Source organism: Ictidomys tridecemlineatus, chromosome 12, assembly GCF_052094955.1.
Source record: "Ictidomys tridecemlineatus isolate mIctTri1 chromosome 12, mIctTri1.hap1, whole genome shotgun sequence".
NCBI lineage: Eukaryota > Metazoa > Chordata > Mammalia > Rodentia > Sciuridae > Ictidomys > Ictidomys tridecemlineatus.
Genome location: NC_135488.1, coordinates 77,288,803 through 77,311,129, shown reverse-complemented (window position 1 = coordinate 77,311,129; position 22,327 = coordinate 77,288,803). Strand labels below are relative to the sequence as shown.

General features: G+C 36.9%; 1 protein-coding gene across 11 annotated transcripts in view; it reads left to right on the top strand.

Annotated features, from left to right (window-relative positions):
- Positions 1–22,327, top strand: part of Eml6 (EMAP like 6) — a 255,296-nt gene that overhangs the window by 159,427 nt on the left and 73,542 nt on the right. For all 11 annotated transcript variants that reach the window (XR_013428978.1, XR_013428979.1, XM_078029167.1 and 8 more), the window contains 3 exons: positions 932–1,037; positions 8,757–8,850; positions 21,429–21,529. Coding sequence is in view for 9 of the 11 variants with exons in the window: in XM_078029167.1 (XP_077885293.1) it covers positions 932–1,037; positions 8,757–8,850; positions 21,429–21,529 (301 nt within the window). In the remaining 2 variants the exon portion in view is untranslated. The remainder of the gene's footprint in view (positions 1–931; positions 1,038–8,756; positions 8,851–21,428; positions 21,530–22,327) is intronic.

The following is a 22,327-nucleotide window of genomic DNA, read 5'->3' as shown; positions in this document are numbered from 1 at the left end:
ACAGTCATGTGTCTCCCCGCCCCCACCCCCCCACCCTCCCCCCCCCACCCTCCCCCCCCCCCCCGTACTGTAAGCGAGAAAAACTACTTTGCTATTATAATTTGCTCTGTTGTTGAACCTCACAGGATAAAAGCTTATAACCTTGCAAGGACAATCTATCTCAATGACACAGAGTCAAGCTATGAAACTTATTTCTCAGTAAGGGTCAGGGCCAGCCTTCTAGAGGTGGGTGAAATCATTGAGAATGGGTAAAGAAATTCTTTTTTAAAAAATATTTTTAGTTGTAGATGGACACAATACCTTTATTTTATTTATTTCCATGTACTGCTGAGGACTGAGCCACAACCCCAGCTTGGTAGAGGAACTCTTTATAGTGACCTGACAGCACCCAGGTGAATTTCTTGCCTGAGAAGTGGACTCCTCACTTGTGACATTGAGAAGGCAGGAGAGGGAAAAGTAGAAGTAACTGACGGAAAGCTCGAGTGGCTGGATGCAATGGTGCATGCCGGTAATTCCAGTATCTAGGAGGCTGAGGCAGGAGGATCACAGGTTCAAGGCTAGCCTCAGAAACTTAGCAAGAACCCACCTCAAAATAAAAAGGGATAGGGATATAGCTCAGTGATAGAGTGCCTCTGAGTTCAAAAAGATGGGGAAGTACAACTGGACATTTGAAGTGGGGTCCTGAAAGTCCCTTAACTTGGAGCCACACACCAGGACGGGGCTTTGTTGGAATCCACCTTGGTGCCATGACAAGCCTTAGATGCTTCAGGCTTCAATTTCCTCATCTGGAAAATAATAAAGTGGACCAAATTATTTCCAAAGTCTTCCCACTTTTTAAATAACATGCATTTCTTTTCTAAGCAGTACTTGACTCTAAGGAACCAAATTGTAATTTCATAAATTGTGTATAACACTCATCCTGTTGTTTAAGGTTGGAAGAGATGCTGCTATTCATGTGTGGGACACACAGACTCTAAAATGTTTGTCACTATTGAAAGGACAACATCAGAGAGGAGTGTGTGCGCTCGATTTTTCAGGTGAGCACCAGTTTTTCATTAGAGCCATTGACAGATGAGCCTACATTTAATTTTATTTTCAAGTACTTGGTTGAGTTCTATCTGTAATGAGGTATGCTCTCCGTGTGTCAACTACACAATCTGAGGCTGGGAGTCATATTGTGAATACCTCACCCAAAAATGTGGCCTTTAGATTACACATCCTTTCCTTGTCTTCCGAATTTCCTCTCCCAAGTCATTACCCAGAGCTCACACTGAGTTCTGTGTTTGCTTGAGCAATTTGAAATCCAGAGCAGCTGTTGCCATTGGAAGTCTTAGTTGCAAATGTCTGGCAGTGACTCAGAACATCAATTTCATCTCCAGATAAGTGGGAGCATGTTGTTTCTGCCTTGAAATATAAAGAACCAGAAGGGAGGCTGCAAATCCTCTGCAGAGGAGCACTTTATAATATTAGTATTTTAGAAATAAATTTCATGTTGAAAAATGAGAACTAAAGCTTTTCTCTCCTCGATTTAAAATTTGAACACAGTATTTATAAAAATACTAATTGACGAATGCAATTTCTTTTATTCAAGTGGGAATTTATAAAAGCCCTTTTACAGTCATTAAAAAAAAATAAGTTTGCAAAAGGAAAAAGACAGAAAAACAATTAACTTGCTTCTTGTGTCCCCAAAGAGAAAAAAGAGAGATGATGCCAATATGCAATGTAAGTGTTTTTTACACTAGAATTCAAGATTGAGGATCTATCATGAAATATGTTAGTACATACACATTTTTAATCATTTCAATTATAGGGATTAGTAGGAAAGAAATCCTAAACCATCTATGTAAAACCGAATTTTCTAAATACCATCCAGGTGTTTACATTTGGAAGTGATGCTGTTATTCAATGTGTGCATGGTTAGTCTGTCTCTAAATCCCATGGCTCTACAACCTCTTTCCCCTGGTAGGTCCCTCCCTCTCTGTTCCCTTTGAACCAGCCCTCGCCTCCTCTGCCCATAGTAATGCCATAGGCTTGGATTCCATCCCTGCTCATTCTGGAAGCATATTTACCGCTGCTGCCATCGACTCCCCAGGTTGAAAGTGCTTGGCTTTTCCTGATCGGGCCTCAACCTTCTCCTGCAGCATTTTCACTCACTTACCCATTCTTGCTCCTCCACATTCACTTCGCTGCAGAATCTCCATTCATACCAGTCCTCCCCTACCTCTCTTCAACCATCAGGTCTTTCCCATAAGTCCATTCAAGTCCCACCATCATTTAAGACCAACTGAATGTTTTCTCCTACATCCTTCAAGGCAGAAATAACCTGTCCTCCTTCTGTAAACTGTAGTTCATTGTTGTCATTGCTTTAGTAGCACCTGTCAGAGTCCTTGTAGTACTGCCCTCCTTTGCCCTCACACACAGTAAGCTAACAGGGGCGGGAGAGCCCTCTGTATTTTCCCACCACACATATTGCAGTATTATAGACATAGAAGCCATTCAAAAAATGCTGTAAATGAATGAACAAATGAGATCTTGCTTAATGAGCTTTGCCTTACCTCTCACTGTTACTTCTAGAACTTCACATTGTAAATCATGTTGAATGACAAATATTTGCATTCCCTGACCAGTGCCACACAGGCGGTATTTTGTTTTGGTAACATGCATATTCTTAACGTCCTGCAAATTACTCAACAAATCTGAGTTGTTATGTCATTGTTAGGAGTTATTCACTACCTTCTATGGCTATTAAGTTAGTAAAATCAGGGCTCAATAGTTTGTGCCTACACTGCTGGGTATATGATAGGAGTTAGGAGTGTGGAGGTACAAAGAGCTGCCCAACCATGCCTACCTACAAGCTTAATGCAAGGGTGACACCCTTGATAAACAGTGAATACAAAGTCCTTTGAAAGTTTTGATGGACATGCAATTTTAAAGTAGGTGTGCCTTGTATCATTGATAAGGCAGTAAAATATAAAAAGAAACTATAATTTTTGTTTGTATGTGACTCTATCCCAAAGATGAATGAATTCTCTCTGCTTCTCCACACCCCAGCCCAAATCTTATTCTTCAATGGCTGAACTACCTTCTTCCTAAAATTGATTTTTCTATTGGCTACATATGTATATGTAAGTATACTTCAGAAGAGAAGTGAGGTACCCACTAAAGTACCAAAATTAAATAAAACTAACAAACTGGGTCGTGGCACACACCTGTAATCCCTGCGACTATGGAGGCTGGGGCAGGAGGATTGCATGTTTGAGGCCAGTCTCTGCAAATTAGCAAGACCCTGCCTCAAAAAATAAAAAGAACTAGGGATGTAGCTCAGTGGCAAAGTGCCCCTCAATTCAATCCCCAGAATCAAAAACAAATAACAGCCAGGCACGGTGGCACATGCCTGTAATCCTAGCAGCTTGGGAGGCTGAGGCAAGAGGATCGAGAGTTCAAAGCCAGCCTCAGCAACAGGGAGGTATACTAAGCAACTCAGTGAGACTTTATCTCTAAATAAAATACAAAATAGGGCTGGGGATGTGGCTCAGTGTCTGAGTGCCTCAGAGTTCAATCTCCAGTACCCAATAAATAAATAAATAAACAAGTAAATTAAAAAACCTAATGGTAACAGGATTATGAAAATCCAGTATATCCATGTTTTGGTGACATTGGAAATTGACTCAGTATTTCTAGCAAACAATTTGTCAGTGTTTAATAAGAACTGTAATTTACAGTGTCAAGTATGCAAACTGTATTTCTTGCATATTTTTGTGTATCAAGTAAAAAGAATAAATTGAACTCAAAATAGCATCCATCACTGATTTTATATGAAAATGTGTGTGTTCACATATAGAGTAGCAAATTTTGAATAAAATAAATAGAATATAATCATTAGACTATTTCTTCTATAGAATTGATTTAGTGTTCTGGGTTTTATATTTAGAAGACTCAAAAGAACTCAGAGTTCCAATACCTTTAGAGAAAAGGATGAGCAGAGTCTTGATCGAAGACATTAATTATGAGATGAGTTGGTAGTGATGAGCTGGTACCCCAGTAGCTTGCCTCTGCATTTTAGGGAGCTCACCCCTCTCCTGGGCCTATTAGTTTTAGAGAAGAAAGAGCAAGAGATTGAGTTTAGAAATCTCTCCCTCAGAAGGCCACCCTTCAAATGATTGTCTGGGTAAGGAAACCAAATACCCCAGGAAGAGAGAGAGAAGCTGATTCTCTCCCTGCTTGTATCATGAGCAAAAAAGAAATTCTTAGATATGAAATATTTCTTTATAAGAGGAGCTTTTCAGCCTTAATAAGAAAGTCTATTTTCCAGATAACAATCACTAGGGAAAGGCCCATTTATTCAGCAAATATATTATTTTTGATCATGGAGAATTACGTTTTTGTTTTAGTGGTTAAGAATGATGTTCATACATCAATGGTAGAAAGGAATCTAGTTGGTGGTTTTGGAAAGCAATTAATAGGAAGGACTATTCAGGAAAGCGTCCACCCAGGTCTGTTGTGCGTCCACCCAGGTCTGTTGTGTGTGATTCATCGCCACAAATGGTTACATACAGATGATTACTGATAGTTGATGGATCCTTGAGTTCCTATGGCAAGGCTTGAAAGAGTTGCGGTCTCTTTGGTTTAATTTTTCTATTAATAGCATTTTGTGTTACAACAATGTAACTTTAGACTTAGATCTCTTAGCCAAGACTGGAGATGGCGAGTTTGGTGGCATGCCCTGTCTGACAGTCAACAGTGGCAGATCCAGAGATAGAACCCAGGTCTCCTGGCTCTCAGTCCAGCATGATATCCACCAGACCCAGGTTTGTCAGCTGGCAAGAGGTATGCAGAGAATTCTCTATTCTTGGTCTCTGGGACTTCTCCTGACCCCTGCCTTCCACCAGAGCATTGGGTGAACTCACTCATTTCGCCACTTCACATCCCCACCAGCAGGTGTCTCCAGCTGTCCTTTCCATCCTCAAGGTTAAATGTGGAGAAGTACCAGGATGCACAGAAACTACCACTGGAACAGTCCCCTTGCCCAGTGAAAAGAGACCTCTGTTCTGGAACAGCCCTGAATCACACACTGATCTGAAGTAGGAACAGGGGCAACTCTACCTCCCTTGTGGAAACTGATAGAAAGTGGGTAGCTAAGTCCAAATCACAAGACACTGTTTATATTTGCCTGTTTAACCAGGTAAACGAGGCACCCACAGAACGCTCATTGGTTATCTGGCTGGTAGCCCATCTGTGTGCCTCAGTAGCCCTACAGCCACCTGTCTTTTATGAGTCATCTCCTTTTGGGGGTCTCACAGAGACCTGCTAATAGTACTTTGCCTTTTGTTAGAGAAATAAACTGTCCTGGAAATATAAAGCAGACAAATGATGTGAAAACAAGACAACAAATAAACATTTACACAAAAGTATTTTGTCTATTTTTGGCCACTTTTCCAAAGCAAACAAAAGACATTTTAACCAAACATCCCTTGCAGTATGATCCATAATTCTGGATTACATGGACAGGAGTGAATGTATATTAACTAGCTCACTTAAGGGAGCAGCTTTTTTAACTCTTGGATTTATTATCACTTTCCAAGGAAAGGGGAATCCATCTTTGTTTTTGTGCTAATGGTAGCAAAAGTGCTTCCCCATGAATAGAAGGCCATATTAAAATTCAGCCACATAAATACTTTCTAGCCTGAATATCATATGTACGTGTGTGTGTGTGTGTATATATATATATATATATAAACATTTATGAACTAATACTAATTTCCATAAGAGCACATCTAAGACTAACTTGATTTCATTGTGTTCAGTTATAGAAACCTATGCATTTTTTATGAGCTCAGAATAGGAGGACCAACTTGTAATTGTCTGAATAAAAAATTTCTTTCTAATTTGCCCTTTACTGTTGACATTAAGTGCCTTAGAATTATTTCTGGACTATGTCACAACCATCCATAATTAATACACACTGTGACTGGAAATATTTGAGAGGACATTACCTAGACTCTAAAAGTATGGCCAAAATTTTTTAAAAAAAGGAACAATAGATATTCAAAGCTAAGGTCAAGCCTCTGCAGGGGAAATGAAAACCAAGAAGAAAATAAAAAGGTAAACAATCATATTCCAAACTCTGTGACATGCAGAAATAGTTTACGCCTGCAGAATTCAAGAACAAATTACCATTTCTGAAAAGAGGTGTGGCTATTGAGGTACCTCTGGGATGGTACCGTTTCTCCTGTTGCCATCTATAATCAGGATACTCTTGTGGGGGGTCAAGGTGGTATAATTGTGAAGATAAGCTAATTGAGCCTTGTAGAAATTCTAAAAATCTCCCCCCTGCTGTTCCCACATTAGCTTACTGTTTAGCCTTCTTCATAATAAAACCTAAAAAACTTGGTGTGAATATACTTTGTATACAATCAGAGATATGAAAAATTGTGCTCTATATGTGTAATAAGAATTGTAATGCATTCCGCTCTCATATATAAATTTCTAAAATTAATTTAAAAATTGTCATTTTAAATATGCAAATGCTTGTATCCCATGAAGGGCATATTAATATAGCTCCATGGTTTTGAAAAGACAGCCTGAGAGCTGGAGACGTAGCTCAGTGGTAGAGTTTCTGCCTAGCATGCACAAGGTCCTGTGTTCAATCCCCAGCAACAACCCCCCCCACACACACACGCACACAAAGACAGCCTAAAGTATAGAATTAATGAATATTTAAAAAAGACATTGAATATTTGTGCAGTGTTTTTGGAAGGAATAATAATTAAAACAAAGTTTTTATAGCTACATAAGGTGGCACATTTCTGTACCACCTTCGGGCATATCCTGTATTTGTCATCGTCCTCATTAGTGTCACCAGCACTGTCAGCAGTCACTGAAAATCAGCTCAGTATGACAATTATGAAGGAAACATGATACAATTACTATGAGCCTTAAAACAACTTATGGTCTAAAAAGGGAGCGAGAAAATGACAAAAATAAAATCACCAAACACAGGGGCACACTAACAGAAACATAACCAGGCCATACCAAGAGATAAGGAAAAAGTAATAGTGTTGGTAGGGAATGGGATGTCATTACCAGTTCTTGTCCCATATGCATGAAGAGTTTTTTACCCAATTTAAAGTCTGATAACATTTAAGCATAAGCACTTATTATGATCAGTTGTTTACAGTAATCACCTGATAGCTATTTAGTCCTGTAGGAAAGTATTAATGTCTTTATCTCATACTCTTGCCTAGGAGTTTGAAAGGGTTGACCTAGCCCTTAAATCCTTGCCTAGTCCTTAGTTGAAGTTTGGGGAAGATCTGGTTAAGGCAATTTCTTCTGTCCCCTTATTCTCTTCCTTCCTCCAAACAAGGAGGAGCAGCTCCCCATTCCATCTGGTTAGCGGAGGGTCTCTGGCATAAATAGGGGCACTCAAAAGGTGGGCATTGGTTGGCACTTGAGATAGAGTTGCCAGATTTAGCCAATAAAAATACAGGAGGCACAATTAAATTTCAAACAGACAACAAATAGTTTTTTAATATAAGCATGTTCCAGGCAATATAAGTGTAAATATACAATACGATATAAATACTGCATAGGACATACTTATACTAAGAAACTATTCATTATGTATCTGAGATTCCAATTTTACAAAGCTTCCTTTATTTTGACTGGCAAACCTAATTTGGAATGTACCCCAGGTCTGCTGTTGAAACTAACAATGAGTGGACCAGTAGACTCAAGAGAAGCAGTTTATCACATATTTGGTTTGTAACCCTAATGGCTGGTATGTCGAGACAAGACCCTGATAAACTGATGCAAAGCGAGCTGGATCACTCATCTCCTAGCAACCGCACAGCTGGTTTGGGGGGAATGTTAACCTTGAGATGCTTTTCCTTTGAATCTAGCCTTGCAGGGAGGCAACAAATAAATGGCTATTGATTGTATCTCTTCTTCTGTCTTGAAAGGAAAAAGAAAATTGCTTTTACTTCAAATTTAATTATATATTCACTATGTTTTAATTTTTTTTAAATGGCCTCTGTCCAAATTCTAGTAAATCATTGATAATATTGAAATACTTAATAAGGAAAAATGTTCATGACATAATAGATGAAAAAAGATTAGATGATGGTTTTATTTTTTTCAAAGCACATTTATGTATAGAAAAAGAGTGGTAAGGTATATATCAAATGTAGGTCCTAGAAAATGGGAAGGTATTCGCATTCTCTTTATCCATATTTTCCAAGTGTCCTGTGATAAGTGTATTACATTTGAAATAGGAGAAATAAGAAATCAAGACTTTTTAATTGTAAAATCATCTTTTAAAGGAAACTTAGAAGCTAAATTTAGTTTCTATAGTGCCCTTGCTTTAGAGGATTAAACCAAAGCCAATTTTTTTAGAGTTGAAAATAGACCAAGAGTGACAAAGCCAAATGTCTCTTCCAGGGAATGTCAGGAAACCTGTCAGTCACTAAACAGACAAGTGTTTTTGTTACTTACCTGAGAAGCCCTGCCATAGCTCTGTGTCTCAGATTGAAAGTGGAATCAGCAATGGACTTCAATAACCAGTTATGATGCATTAGGAAGTTCGACTATTGCTGGTCCTGCGTTTCATCCTCTAAGGTCCCTTCCGATATGATATTTCGAATGTATTTGAGCTTAAAGAATTTAAAGTCAAATTGTTTGTTCCTCTTTACAGTATGTAAAATGTTTTGATTTGTCCTGGAAGAAGCAAGCCACTTGACATTTGTGTTGTTTTCACACAGCTGATGGAAAATGCCTGGTGTCGGTTGGTTTAGACGATTTTCACAGTATTGTATTTTGGGACTGGAAAAAGGGAGAAAAGATAGCTACCACAAGGTAAGAAGCTGCCCTGATCTAATGGTCTCCCGCTGACATCACGCTTCAGTAACAGTTGATAGTTTTCATTCTCTGGTAAGATTTCATCTTCTTCTCAGATGAAATTCACCTAGCAAGCTTAACACCCGAGCGAAAACATTGCTCTGTTTCCTGGTGCCAACCCTGACGCAGAGCAGTTAAATGTTTGTTGTGGGGAACTGGAAAATTCTGAAATGCTTTCCAGAGAGCGCTTATCACTTGCAGTTTTTAGTAATTTTTGTGTTATCTCTATCAAAGCTTTTTACCAGCAGCAGAAAAGCAGCTTTTCTCAGGCGTTGTGCCTGGGCCCTTATTTTTCCTCTGTCTTAGCATCTGTGAAGGATCGTCAATGTCACTGGAGTCAGAAGCACCATTTGTCAAGAGGCTGGGGCCTGCAGGAGAGGAGGCCCCCGTTGTGCGCATCTGCCACACGCTTTCCAAGCAGGCAAATTGTTTCCCTAATCTCCCCACCTTATAAATAGACTCTTCAAAACCAACTGCTGTTTATAGACCACCTGTCCTCCCTTACCCCGGCCTCCCTCCCTGCTGAATCAGCACGAAGTCCGAACATTACTTTCCACCCTACTTTCATGTAGCTCAGCCATGTGCCCAGCCCTGGTCAGAGGTCAGAATAGTTGGCAGCAGAGGCCTAGCAATACAACTTGTTGTCCAGGCACAGAGTCATACCTCCTGACGCCCTTCCTTCCATTACTAACATCCTGTCTGTCTTGCAGAATAAAAGCATTTCTAAGTTAATGGTCTTGAACCCCAGCATTCACTTTTCAAATGAATACTATCCTAGACAACGTTAGATGATAGGAGGGGGGAATTTTTTTTGGCAATTCAGTTTAATGAATGAAGATCTGCAGGTTGCTGGAAACTGAGCAGACGGAGCCCTGAGGACTCCAGCTTTTTTGGAGAAAAAGAAAAGCTTTTCTGATGACTGCTATGGGGACGGAATTCTTGGCAGCAACGGTGGTTCATAAATCTGCCCACCAAAGTGGTTTCTGTGTCTTTCTTTCTAGAATCCCTCACTGTTGTACATTCCTCTCTGGATTTCAGTTTCAGCTCCTAATCAGAACTTCCTTTTCCTCTTAGAATACCAAATGATGCATTTTAATTTAATATTCTTGGAAACACACTATCTGCATTTACAGATAATCTTAGGAAAAATACATGTCTGCATTTAAAAAGCAACAAATGCAATTTTTCCTGCTAGAAAACACTCTGTGAGTGGCTCATCAGTTATATGCCAGACACATTAATAGAAATAGAAGAAATAAATATTTCTTTTTTTAAATATATTTTTTTAGTTGTAGATGGATGGATACAATACCTTTATTTTTATGTGGTGCTGAGGATAGAACCCAGCACCTCACATGTGCTAGGCAAGAAATCTACCACTGAGCTATAACCCCAGCCCAGTAATAGAAGAAATATTTCTTAACTTTAGAAAGCATTATCATATGCTTGGTGTGAAGTATCATGTCTATGTTATTAACATACAGAGACTTAACATTGTTATGTTAATAACAGAATTTATATTTGGAGTTGTTCCCAAGCCTTATGACCCATTCCAAAAACAGGAAACCTGCAGCATTGCCCTCAGAGAACATTCTTGTAATTATGGCATTAGCCAGTGCTCTTTCCCAGGAGAAATGTCAAGGATTGCTAAAGTTCTGTAAGAGCGCTAGATTGCAAAATAATAAATAAATAATGTACACAAACACCTATTTGTGTAATATTAACAATAATATCTAAATAAGTATGTAAATAACCAACCAGAGAAATAAGTAAAAATTCTATTTATGACATTAACTTGGTATGCCGAACTAGATAGAAAATATTTAAAAAAGAAAGCATATATCTTATACTTGGGTAGAATATCATTTCTATAAGCTTTAAAGAAGTGACAGAAGTAATGCTGTTGTGAAATGGTCCCTTCCTGACTTTGGGAGTCCTCTTAGCTTCCAGAGGGCCTAATTTATACTTAGAGAAAGGCTGACTCTGACACCCCTTTTTTGCACATCTATGTCTTGGTCACTGCCAGCCTTACCTCCAGCCAGGCTTCACTACAAACCTGCTTCTGGCAGGCTACATTGTTCCAGCATGACCTTGTTCTACAGAAGTGCCACCACCCAGGATGTGAGCCATCTATGGCTGAGATGGTACTGCAGACAGTGCTACTGGGGCCCAGGGCTACTGTGTGCCCACTGCACAGTGCTGCCCTTTTATAAGTAACCCCATGTTGGTGAAAATGTTTATATGAATCTACTCGTGATCAGCTCAGAGACATTCGGAATTGGTGCATAGAGATCTTGAGATGTCCATGAGATTGACCCAATCTCTTTGAACATTAGCTCTGTGTCTTTGCTAAACAAGAATACTTAGAATGTTCATCTTCAGTGGTGTTGGTATGAGAAAGCTTAGGGACAGAATGTGGGCCCACAGACAGTAGTGCTACACCAGAACTCTTCCCATTGAGGGATCCCTGAAATAGAAGTGCTTACAGAGCTAGTACAGATGCTAACCAGACACAGGACCAGGTCCTCGAACAAGACTAACAGATAGTTCTAAGTCCAGTGAACATTTTTCTAAGAACATTTTTATAATAAAAATTTGGGGAAAGAAAGCACAGGTTGCTTACATTGAACCTCTGTTGGCTCTCGATGAGGTGGGAGGTGTGGATGACAGCAAGCAGGAAAGGCTTTGGGATAGGATAGGACATAAGGAAAAGCCATTGTTGCAGTGGCACCTAGAGGCTCATGATGGGATTCAAGGTAATGTTTTAACTTATATTCGAGAATGCAAAATTGTCTTTGTTGTTTTGGTCCCTTAGCTGTTAGCCAGTTCATCTCTCCCATCTGTCCTCCTCCTCTCCATCCTCCCAGCTCTTGTAATTAAATTTAGGACATCTCAATTTTTTTTTCCCTCTGATCAGCAGAACTTCAGAGTAAGCCTTTTCTATATTCGCTTCATTGGCTTAATCTATTTATAGGTGCCTGACCTTACATACATTTAATGGATATGGTAGAGCCTCCTGCATAGTTTATAGGCACTTTAAAAATGCCTGTTAGAAGCGCACACCTTCCATTCAGAACCCTTTCATTTGCATGGATGCTCAGTGTTGTGTGTGATTTTGTTTTCTGTCTTTCCATGAAAGTCATCCATGAAGAGAAGGCTGAATGTCTGACTTATCTCCAAAACAGATTTAAAACGTGCATTTAAAAAATGTGATCTCTTCTTTAAAATAATGTTCTCTGTTTTCAAAATAAAACATAATCATTAGAGAAAACTGAGAAAGCACAGAAAGTCACCAAGAAGAAAATGAGAATGGTCCATAATACCCATATACAGCCATGGTCAACATTTTAGCATGTATTATTTCTCATTTTTTTTTTGTTGTAGATGGACATAATACCTTTATCTTACTTGCTTTTATGTGGTCCTGAAGATCGAACCCAGTGCCTCACACATGCTAGGCAAGCCCTCCACCACTGAACTACACCCACAGCCATTTTAGCATGTATTCTTAATATATATTCTTCTAGTATTCAGATTTATTCATATGTGGGCTCTGTAATTGGCTTTTTTCACATACTAGTATATCATCTCGTTATCTTCTATGTTACATGGTTATTTTATTTTCTAAATCATTTAATATCTGTTTTGGATGGGATATAAATCAAACATTCCTTCAGTCTTCCCATTATGGACAGCCTTCATGGAAAAGATAGAATCTTGCACAGCACTCTCTATGCCAATGATAGGGTTACAAATGGAAGATGTGGAACCCAAGCTACCCAGCTTGGCCTTGACTACCAGAAGGGGTTCATTCCTTCCCCTCTGTCCTGTGCTTGCTTAGAGGGTGTATGTAGCCCAGCATGGTAGTTACTTATGACTCAGGCATGAGGAATTGTCTGGTAGCAGGGCAGCAATAACAGTGTTCTACATTCTTAAGTTTACATGTCTACATAGTTCTAAGTTTGGGACTGAAACTGCATTTTTTCTTATACAGTCATAAGCCACTTCTCTGCAAATCTAATAAGCATCTGAAGGAAAAATAACAGGTACCCAATCAGTGTTCTTTATTTAGATGTTGACATTTGCTAAACATTTATGTGCTATCATTTGCCAGTTTAGAACTTTAGTCACAACCAAAACAACATTGGTGTTTCTATGACAATGAGAAATTACGTAAAACTAAAAAGTTTCCCTCAAAGATTTTTCTGAATGTTCACCATTGTATAGACACAAGCAAACAAAATTTTGGTTTATTTTTTTTCCTGTAGGAAATGTAATTTGGCATATTTGTTTTTAGTTTTCATTTGGGGTCTCCCTAGCTTCTTTCCAAAATATGTATTAATGATTTAGAGTCTGTGGGGATTTTCTGCCAATCAAGAAATCTTTGGATGTTTAAATCTTTAGGTTATCTGGTGCATTGCTCCTCTTAAGCACTTTCTCCTCTTTTATCTAAATCTTTTTTCTCTATGTCCTAATTATTCCTGATACATCTGGGGTTGTATAATGGCTCTAGTTTCCATCTCAAGTTTTAACTCTGAAAGAGAGAAAGGGAGAGAGCCCCCAGATACATCCATCTCTTCTCCCCACCTTTCACTGTAGGGCTCACATCCTTGTAGCCATAATGGGTCAGAAAATGCTGATTTTTTTTTCTTCCAGCTTTTTATTATGGAAATTTTCAAAGTTATACAAAATGGAAATAACAATAAAGAATCCCCTTATGTTCATTGCCCAACTGCAATAATTATCAGCGTCCTGCAAATTGTGGCCATCTCTCCCTCGTTAGTTTTTCTTTTCTTCCCCCCCCCCAAGAATATTTTAATTTAAAGTATCATGTCATTTGGTCTCTACATACTTCCCTAGGCATTTCTGACCAAAAAAAAGGTACATTTTTACAAATTACCATTATCACAACTAACTACAGCCGCAGTCATTTATTTCTTTCATCTATTCCCCAATTCATAATTAGACATTTCTGATTGCTTCAAAGGTGAGAATTGGTTTGTTGGAATAAGCATCTAAACCAGGCCCTGGTGTTATATTTGGTGGTTGTATCGCTTCTCTTTTACTCTATAGCACTCCACATCCATCTTTTTTCCCTGTCCTGTTTGTACTGAGGAACTGGATTGTTTGACCTGTAGCATGTTTCACATTTTGGACTTGACTAACTCTTCAGGAGATCCTTTCAGTCATTCCCCTGCGTTTCCTATAAATAACAGTTTCATAGACTTGATTAAATTCACATTTGATTTTTTTTTTAAAAATCAGATTTATTAGTAAATAGTTCAAATAAATTTCCCACTTAAATTTCACAGTTTAGTGACTTTTTTGCACATTTACAGAGTTGTGCAATCATTACTGCTAATTCCAGAAAAGAAACTCCTTACATATTAGCACTAATTTGCATTCTGTCTCTATGAATTTGCCCTTTCTGGACATTTTATATAAATGGAATTATATAGTATAAGATTCTTTATGGTTGACTTCTTTCATTGAACATAATTTTTGAAGATTCAGCCATGTCATAGAAGTTCAATACTTTTATTTGTTATTGCTGAATAATAATTTATATATATCAGATTTTATTTATTCATTAGTTAATGGATATTTGGATTGTTTCCACTTTTTTGACCATTATGAATAATATTGCTATGAACATTTGTGTGCAGGGTTTTGAGGGAATGTTTCATTTCTCTAGAGTATGCATGTGTGTGTGTGTGTGTGTGTGTGTGTGTGTGTGTGTGTGTGTGTATTTAGGAGTTGAATTGCTAGGTCAAATTTTTATTTATTTTTAACATTTTGAGGAACTGACAATGTTTTTTAAAGTAGCTGCCCATTTGCTATTCACACTAGCAATGTAAAAAGGCCCTAATTTCTCTAATTCCGAACATTTCTTACTGTCCTTTTCATTGTCCCCATCCTAGTGGATATGAAGTGGTATCTCATTTGCTTTTGATTTTCGTTTCTTTGATGGCTCAGGATGGTGCACATCTTTTCATGTGCTTTCTGATCATTTTGTCAATAATTTCAGACACAGAACTCATTTTAAAATTTTTTTTTCATTGTAGATGGACATAACACCTTTATTTTAATGTGGTGCTGAGGATCGAACCCAGTGCCTCACATATGCTAGGCAAGCGCTCTACCACTGAGCCACAGCCCCAGCCCAGTGCCCATGTATAATAGGGTTATTGAATGACCCTTATCATGTGTATGCCTTGAAAATATTTTCCTCATTCGTTTGGGTTTTTAGGCAAGAATACTTTATAAATACTTCTGGTTGCATCACATCAGAAGAGAGCTGATCAGTGACGTAGCAGAGGGTGGGAATGATGGAAGTGGCACTCCCAGGTGTGAGTGGTAGGAGGTGTGTTATTTGTAAAGAATTTGAAAATAATTACTCCAACTAAAAGCCACTTTTTGTTATTCCCACTTGCTGGCAATTCTCAATAATGCCAGTGATGGAATTCCTTCCCTCCAGGCTGCCCTGCTCCCCCAGCACCACCCTATGGTCCACCACATCCTGAAATGTCTAGTTGCCTATTCAGCTTGACTGGTTTCTGATATATCAGCCTGGTCCTTCCATTACACAGCTTTTCATCTACATATCAGCTAATGGATACCCGTTGACAGCTGTGGGCTAAATTGACTATTTAAGTAGGGATTGAAAATGGTAATTTTCAGATTCTGTCATTCATTCATATTTGCTAGAATTCTATAAGAGGTTTCCCTTGTGGACTGTTTGGTTTTTCTAAAACACAATTCACACAGAAGGCAGTTCTTTAAATATTAGGGTTATTTGTCCTTTTTGTCTATAACTTGCAAATATTTTTCTGTTTGTCTTTTTGTCTTTGAAGTTTGCTTATGTGCTTTTTATTATGCAAAAGGTTTTATTTTTATGTAGTCAAATCAATCTTTCCTTCTACTGCTTTGGGATTTTGAGTGGGATTAAAAAGAAACCACCCATAATTTCTTCTAATCGTCTATGGCTTAATCTTTTACATTTTAGATCTCTAAGCCATTTAGAATTTACCCTAGTATTTATTGTAAGGAAGAGCTCCAACTTGATCTTTTACCATATGGTGTCCAGGTGTTCCAAACACCACTTATTTCATTCACTTTTTGAAAAGACTTTATTTTCTTAGGGAAAAATTGAGCAGAGGGTACAGAGAGTTCCCCTCTACCCACTGTCTCCCACTCATGCACAGGCTCCTCTACTATCACTGTCCCCCACCAAAGTGGCATATTTATTATAAATGATGAACTACATTGACACACCATTGTCATCCAAAGTCTGTGCTTAGAGTTCACACTTGGTGCTGTCCATTCTGTAAGTTTAGAAAGATGTATATTGGAATCTGTTCACTCTGATAATATTATACAGAATAATTCCAATGCCCTAAGAATTCTTCATGTTCTGCTTATTCATTCCACCTTCTTTTAACAACCACTAATTGTCTTCACTGTTTTGCCATTTCCAGAATGTCATATGGTTAGAATTATATAGTCTGTAGCTTTTCAGATTTCATTCTTTCAGTCATCTCCTTCATATCTTTATGTGGCTCAATAGCTTATTTTTCTGTGCTGAATAATGTTCTATTATCTAGATGTACCACAGTTTCTCCATTTACCAGCTGAAGGACATCTGGGTTGCTTCCAAAATTAGGCAATAGTAATTAAGAGACTATAAACATCCATGTGCAGTTTGTGTGGACTCAAGTTTTCTGCTCATTTGAGTGTAATACCAAGGAATGTAATTGTTGTGCTGCATGAAAAGAATATGAAGTTTTCTAAGAAACTGCAAAACTAACAAAACTATCTTCCAAAGTTGTGTACCATTCTGCTTTCTACTAGTGATTAGTACTAGTTCAACCAATATTTGGTGTCAGATGCCACTTACTGTGAAATTTAATCTTTTTTTAAGACAAAGAAGAACATTTTTTATGATTCTGTCTATGGGCATCTACTGCCAGCTTGAATGATTTTTTAAAAATTTTTTAAAATTTAAAAAATTTTAATTCTAATTTGTTATATATGACAACAGAATACATTACAATTCATCTTATACATATAAAACACAATTTTTCATATCTCTGTACACAAAGTATATTCACATCATTTGTGTCTTCATGCCTGTACTTAGGGTAATGATTTCCATCTCATTTCACCATCTTTTTACCCCCTGCCCCCTCCTTTCCCCTCCCACCCCTTTGCCCTATTTAGAGTTCGTCTAATCCTCTCATGCTCTCCCTCCCAACCCCACTATGAATCAGCCTCCTTATATCAGAGAAAACATTTGGCATTTTGTTTTGGGGGGGATTGGCTAACTTCACTTAGCATTGTATTCTCTAACTCCATCCATTTACCTGCAAATGTCATGATTTTATTCACTTTTACTGCTGAGTAATATTCCATTGTGTATATATGCCACATTTTTAAAATCCATTCATCTATTGAAGGGCATCTAGGTTGGTTCCACAGTTTAGCTACTATGAATTGTGCTGCAATAAACATTGATGTGGCTATGTCCCTGTAGTGTGCTGTTTTTAAGTTCTTTGGGTATATACCAAGGAGAGGGAGAGCTGGCTCGAAAGGAGGTTCCATTCCCAGATTTCCAAGGAATCTCCATACTGCTTTCTATATTGGCTGCACCAATTTGCAGTTCCACCAGCAGTGTATGAGTTTATCTTTTCCCCACATCCTCACCAACACTTATTGTTGTTTGTATTCTAAATAGCTGCCATTCTGACTGGAGCGAGATGAAATCTTAGAGTAGTTTTGATTTGCATTTCTCTAATTGCTAGAGATGTTGAACATTTTTTCATATATTTGTTGATTGATTGTATATCATCATCTGAGAAGTGTCCATTCAGTTTCTTGGCACTTTTATTAATTGGGTTATTTGTTGTTGTTTTTTTTTTTTTTTTGAGTTTAGCTTTTTGAGTTCTTTATATGCCCTAGAGATTAGTGCTCTATCTGATATACAAGTGGTAAAGATTTACTCCCAAGTTGTAGGTTCTCTATTCACCTCACTGATTGTTTCTTGTGCTGAAAAAAAAGCTTTTTAGTTTGAATCCATCCTTTTACTAATTCTTGATTTTAATTCTTACACTATAGGAGTTTTATTAATGAAGTAGGGACCTAATCCAATATGTTGGAAATTTGGGCCTACTTTTTCTTCTGTTAGACACAGGGTCTCTGGTTTAATTCTTAGGTTCTTGATTCACTTTGAATTTAGTTTTGTGCATGGTGAGAGATAGGGGTTTAACTTCATTTTGTTGCATATGAATCTCCAGTTTTCCCAGCATCACTTGTTGAAGAGGCTATCTTTTCCCCAATGTATGTTTTTGGTGCCTTTGTCTAATAGAAGATAATTGTAATTATGTGTGTTAGTCTCTTTGTCCTCTATTTTGTACCGTTGGTCTACCAGTCTATTTTGGTACCAATACCATGCTGTTTTTGTTACTGTTGCTCTGTAGTATAGTTCAAGGTCTGGTACAGTGAAGCCATCTGTTTCACTGTTCTTGCTAAGGATTGCTTTAGCTATTCTGGGTCTCTTATTTTTCCAGATGAATTTAATGACTGATTTTTTTTTCTATTTCTATAAAGAATGTCATTGGGATTTTGATTGGAATTGCATTAAATCTGTATAATGCTTTTGGTAGTATGATAATTTTGACAATATTAATTCTGCCTATCCAAGAACAAGGGAGATCTTTCCACCTTCTAAGGTCTTAATTTCTTCTTTTAGCATTTTGTAGTTTTCATTATAGAGGTCTTTCACCTCTTTTGTTCAGTTGATTCCCAAGTTGTTTTGTGTTTTTTGTTTGTTTGTTTGTTTATTGAGGCTATTGTAAATGGGGTAGTTTTCCTCATCTCCCTTTCAGAGGATTTGTCACTGATATACAGAAATGCCTTTGATTTATAGGTGTTGATTTTGTATCTTGCTAGTTTGCTGAATTCTAGAAGTTTTCTGGTGGAACATTTTGGGTCTTCTAGGTATAGAATTATATCATCAGCAAATAGTGCTAATTTGAATTCTTCTTTTCCTATCTGTATCCCTTTAATTTCTTTCATCTAATTGCTCTGGCCTGTGTTTCAAGAACTATGTTAAATAGAAGTAATGAAAGAGGGCATCCCTGTCTTTTTCCAGTTTTTAGAGGGAATGCTTTCAATTTTTCTCCATTTAGAATGATATTGGTCTGTTGCTTAGCATAGAGAGCCTTTACAATGTTGAGGTATGTTTCTGTTATCCCTAGTTTTTCAAACATAAAGGGATGCTATATTTTGTTTAATGCTTCTTCTTCATCTATTGAGATGATCATATGGTTCTTATCTTTAAGTCTATTCATGTGATGAATTACATTTATTGATTTCCGTATGTGGAACCAACCTTGCATTCCTGGGATAAACCCACTTGATTGTGGTGCACTATCTTTTTGATATGTCTTTATATTCAGTTTGCCAGAATTTTATTGAGAATTTTTGCAAAAATTTATCTTTTAAAAATGAATAAATACATAATATTTTAAAAGTTCATCTTTTCATCACTGATTTTAAACCCTGGTTTTATTATATACTATAGTTTTACATTCCTGTGGGTCTCTTCGTGGATGTTCTGTTTACCATTTTCCCATCAGTTAATTCATGCACTACCTGCCATACTGTTTTCATTATGGAGCCTTTATAATTATTTTTTAATATCAAAGAGAGCTACATTTTCGACTTGGTTCTTTTTCAGAGTTTTCCCATTTGTTATTCTCTATAAAAACTTAAAAATGTAGGTATCCAACTCCAGATTAAAAAAAAAAACTCAAATGCCCATTGGTCTTGTTATTGGAATCAGGCTTGAATTTATAAAGTAAATTAAGGAGAATTGAGATAAAAGATCTACTTTTCCTATCCCAGAAGATGGGAAATGGTTCTGGTTTAAGTTTGTTATTTTTACAGATGTGGGTTTTTTCCTCTCTCCTCAAGGATATATGTTATATGCTTCTTGTTAAATTTATGCCTTGATATTTTTGTTGTTGCTTATAAATAGTCCTTCTTATATTTTCACAACTGGTTATTGTATATGTAAAGGTTTTCTCTATTTAATTTTATTCTGCAAGTTTACTAAATTACCTTGTTTGTAGTCACTTTTACATTATTTTGAGTTTTCTAGATGTACAATTATATTATCTGCAAATAAAGGTAGTTTTACATTTTTCATTCCAGCTCTCCTGTCTTTAACTTTTTAAATCTTGTTTAATTGCACCAGTTAATATGTTCAATGCAATGTTAAATGATAGCAGTAATAATCTTGTTCCCGACTCTATTGGGAATGCCATTAAGTAAAAAAAATCTGACTTTTGGGCATACACACACATACCATGAATAAGGTGCTGTTATAGTATGTTCTATCTTTAATGAAAGGATGATGTCATGGCATGCAACATGTTCAGAGAATCAACCTGTGTACAGTTGACTGAGTTTCTCAAGGACAGGGAGTACAGGGAAATGTAAATGTCAAGGGGTACTAAGTCTGAAATATCCTCTAATCCCTATTTTTATTGAATATTGGGTTTCTTTAAAATCCATGAATATTAGATTTTAGACCAGGAACTTTTTAGCTTCTGTAAAAATGAAAAAAATGATTTTTCTCCTTATACCTATTAATATATGTTATATTATTTGATTCCTTAATGTTCAGCTATTCTTGCATTTAATCATAATTTATTATTTTTAATATGCTTTTGGATTCTATTTGCTAATATTTTATTTAAGGTTTTTTATACATAAGAGATATTGATTAGTTGTTTTTCTTTTTGTTAATGGATTTTTTAAGCATAACAAAAATTATCTGCTAATATATCAGAGAAGACCATCAAATAGTGCCTTAAGAACAGGAAATCTGTAGACTCCAATGTGATGGCTTTGTACTCTAAAACAGAAATTTCCCTGATGCCAGGTCTTATAGCTCAGGTGTATAATCAGTCCTTACTTTTATACTTGTCTTTCTGCCTCTTGGTTATAAATCTAAATTTCTGAACATTTAGAATCCTAAAGTGCCTTGAATCAGTAGGTGACATCTTTTCTCTTTTCATTGGCCAGAAGCTTCTATTTATAGTGAATACATTCCTAACCAAAAATCTGTGTAAGCCAAAGCGATGCCTTCTACAATAAGAATGGTACATTTGAAGCTTTTCATTAATATTATTGCAGTACCTTTTCCTTCCTACTGTGCAGGATCTTGATATCCCCAGAATTACTTGTAGTCCCACCATGGTAGCATTAATTTTACATTATGAAGACATTCAATACATATTAAATATTTCATTAATTTGTTTAAAGCATAAGTAAGTGGACTTTGGTAGCAATATTAGGGTAAGAATAAAGATCAAACATTCACAGAAAAGCCAAAGCTCATTATTTTAATGTAGACCCCCAGGTGCATTTCAAAATCATTTTCTAATTAAGTTGTTGTGTTGCATGTGCTTTTAATAAGCACATTATTAATGTTTTAATCTAAACTAGATTTTTTTATTTGTTTCTTACAGAGGACATAAAGATAAAATATTTGTGGTAAAGTGTAACCCACACCATGTTGACAAGCTGGTTACAGTTGGAATGAAACACATCAAATTCTGGCAACAAGCAGGTACTACCATTTGGGCTAATTCATATAGTCGAAAGCTTTCCTTGAGCCAGGGACTAAGGATGCAAGACCATTGACACTATGCAGCCTCTCTGCAAATTAATATAAAAATGCACCTAAGATATATCATTTCCCAAATTTATGTTGGATTGTTTAATATCTAAGCTGAAATTTACATACTATATGATGCCATGCATATTCATCAGTGTCTAGAAAGCTTGGGAAATATTCTGCTATGAAAATAATAATTCTTATATTTAGTCATCTGTACTGAAAGCAATAATTATGTTGGACTAGTGAGCAGGAAATAATCACTTTGGGTGAATAAAGCTTTCAGTATTTTGAGGGTTCTATTATTAATCTATTACTGAATTTAGTACACAAATTAAACCCTGACTTTGCACACAGTATTTGTGGATTATATGTTGATAGTAGCGATGGCTAAATAAGCTTGACACGACATGGAAGAGTATCTTACTTTTCTCACTAATAAGCCAGACTCATTATTGCAATTATTTCTGAATTCTCAGTATCAGCTTTGGTTCCAAGCTTAATCTTTTTTTTTTTAATATTCTTTTTAGTTGTAGATGGACACAATTCCTTTATTTTATTTATTTATTTTTATGGGGTGCTGAGGATTGAACCCAGCTAGGCAAGTGCTCCACCACTGAGCTACAATCCCAGCCCCTCTAAGCTTAATCTTACGATGCACAAAACATAAACAGGCTACAGTTCCGATGCTTTCCACTTGTAAAGGAAAGAGAATTGGTGGTATGTGTGGAGAGCCAGCCTGGGTGCAGC